This window comes from Atta cephalotes (assembly GCF_000143395.1).
Source record: "Atta cephalotes unplaced genomic scaffold scaffold00011, whole genome shotgun sequence".
Classification (NCBI taxonomy): Eukaryota; Metazoa; Arthropoda; class Insecta; order Hymenoptera; family Formicidae; genus Atta; species Atta cephalotes.
The window spans coordinates 4,085,294-4,087,751 of record NW_012130075.1 but is presented as its reverse complement, the minus strand read 5'-3'; the positions used below and the strand labels follow the sequence as shown (position 1 = coordinate 4,087,751).

General features: G+C 27.6%; 1 protein-coding gene across 1 annotated transcript in view; it reads left to right on the top strand.

Moving 5' to 3' along the window:
• The window catches only part of LOC105617052 (GTP cyclohydrolase 1), a 17,568-nt gene that overhangs the window by 10,168 nt on the left and 4,942 nt on the right, over positions 1-2,458 (top strand). The window contains exon 2 of the mRNA XM_012198632.1: positions 1,491-1,700. Coding sequence (XP_012054022.1) covers positions 1,491-1,700 — 210 coding nt within the window. The remainder of the gene's footprint in view (positions 1-1,490; positions 1,701-2,458) is intronic.

Sequence of the window (2,458 nt, the reverse complement as noted above, 5' to 3'; positions counted from 1 at the left end):
CATACGCGCGCGTGCGTACAATTCAAGTAGATGTCATTCATATTGCATGCAATTTTCTCATATGTCATTTATATATCAATCATATACGCGCGACAAAATCTCAAGTAATGTATATTATAAATCCTATATGACTCATTAGCATATCGCATATGATAAAATCATTCAGTTATATAGAATGATATGTGAATTGTATGACTCATTAGTATCGACATATCATTTTACTATCATATATTTTGTCATATTCCTAAAATATTCCTAGAATGTTATATAAATATTATTAAAAAAATTAAATAAGTTATTATATTTTGAAAACATTGTATAATATTTTTTAATGTTATAAGAGTATTCTATGAATGTTATATGTCTATTTATATAAATATGCTTAGTGTATTTCCTTTATCATCCTTGAAATATTTATTAATATTAATTATTTTTATTTTAGTGCAATTTAAATTCACAATCCAGTAACGAAAATATCTTATCAATATATGCTGTGTTTTGTGCTTAAATAACGTTTCGGTGTTATTTTACGTACATACAGTCTTACAACTGCTCGCCAAAATTATTTTCAGTCTTTAAACATATATTTAATCGATGTAACAGTTTTATAAATTAAAATAAATGTTGTTATGATATTTTTTAATATTCATACGATATTATAGTAACACTAAATAATATTACTTTTAATCATGTAATATTAGGAGTGGACATATAATCATTAATATTTCAAGAATATTATTTAATATTATATAATTTCAATAAAATATTCTTCAAATGTTATGTTTAATATTCTGGAAATATGCCTAAAATATTATTTAAATATTAAATATTAAATTAATATTAAATAATATTATGCCTATAGGGATGTGACTTTCACGGTAGTAACTGAGCGATTTCTATTCAAGTTTTTTTGAGTCTTTTTAATTATAAATTATACTACATTTTATTATTTTTCATGGAGTTTCAATATTTATTTTAGAAAGTTGAAAGTATGTTGGTGTATTTAAAAAATTTTTTTAACCATCCCAAGTAGCATAATAGCGTTTGCAAAACGCTAAAAAATGATTATATGTGCTTTTTGGTGTTTTGTTAATGCTTTGTAAGTGCTATGTACTATAATGGGATTCTGAGGAATAGGTGAAAAAAAACAAACGAATTCTAGTGACTCATGTTTGAACGAATGAGATATCAAATTGTATCTTGTATTGTAAAAGTTAATATTTTGTTTATTGAAAAGAAATCTTATCTCGTACATAATGTGCGTAACATTCATCCACGGTGTGACCATACTTTATTCCATTTATGTGCAAATATGCGCGCGATTCACGGGTCGTGACATGCGATAACAAAGATGTGATATGTCGTTCGTTTTAGCGTTATCATCTATCAAAAATGACGATCGTTGGCGAGAAAATACGATCAGCATCTTCATGATTTCGGCTTTCATTTTCTGGACTCTAATTTACTGATGTATTTCATTTGCATTTTAGGTCACGAAAAATGTATGTTTCATCACGATTTGGAGTTGGATCACCGACCACCCACGCGGGAGTCGATGATACCGGAAATGTCTCGAAGTTATAAGCTGCTCCTGAGTTCGTTGGGCGAAGATCCGGAACGACAGGGACTTCTGAAAACGCCGGAACGTGCTGCGAAGGCCATGCTTTTCTTCACGAAAGGATATGATCAGAGTCTCGATGGTAAGTTATAATTTTGAATGTTGTTTTACTTATATCAAAAATTAAAAAAGCTATAAAAAATGAAAACTCTTTAAAATTAATCGCAATTAATTGTTTTTGCATGTTCAGCTAAAAAAAATAATAGTCGAAATTGTTAGAACGTTTACTAGAATGTTTAGAATTATTTAAATCGCTCTCCTTTCGAATTGACACTGGAAATGTTGCAAAATTAATATGCTTGCGGATGTATAAGCGCAGAAAAAAAGAGAAAATAGTGCAGCCTTGATTTGAAGGTCGACTAATACAAGGTTACACTTGATCTATGTAGTATGAATTCTACAAGCGGCAATTACATTGCGATCCATCGTTTATTGCTTAACAGCAACGGCTGCCATCCGGTGGTCGCTATTTCTGCAAAAGCTGATTTCCTATAGTTGTGATAAGGAATGTTACGATATTTTGAATCGTTTTACGATCAGTAAGATTATTGAAACAGCCTTTATTTCCTGAAAAAAATGCCCTTAATTTTGATACATTAGTCAAGAAATATATGTTATCACAAATTGGTTAATTTAAAACTTTCGATAAATAAATATATATATCGTCATTGTGTTACAACATTAGAGAAAATTTCTTCTAAGAATTTTCTTCTTAGAATTCTTTGTAATATATTTGTAATATATATATATATATATATATATATATATATATATATATATATATATATATATACATAGAGTAGTAGTANANANATATATATATATATATATATANATATA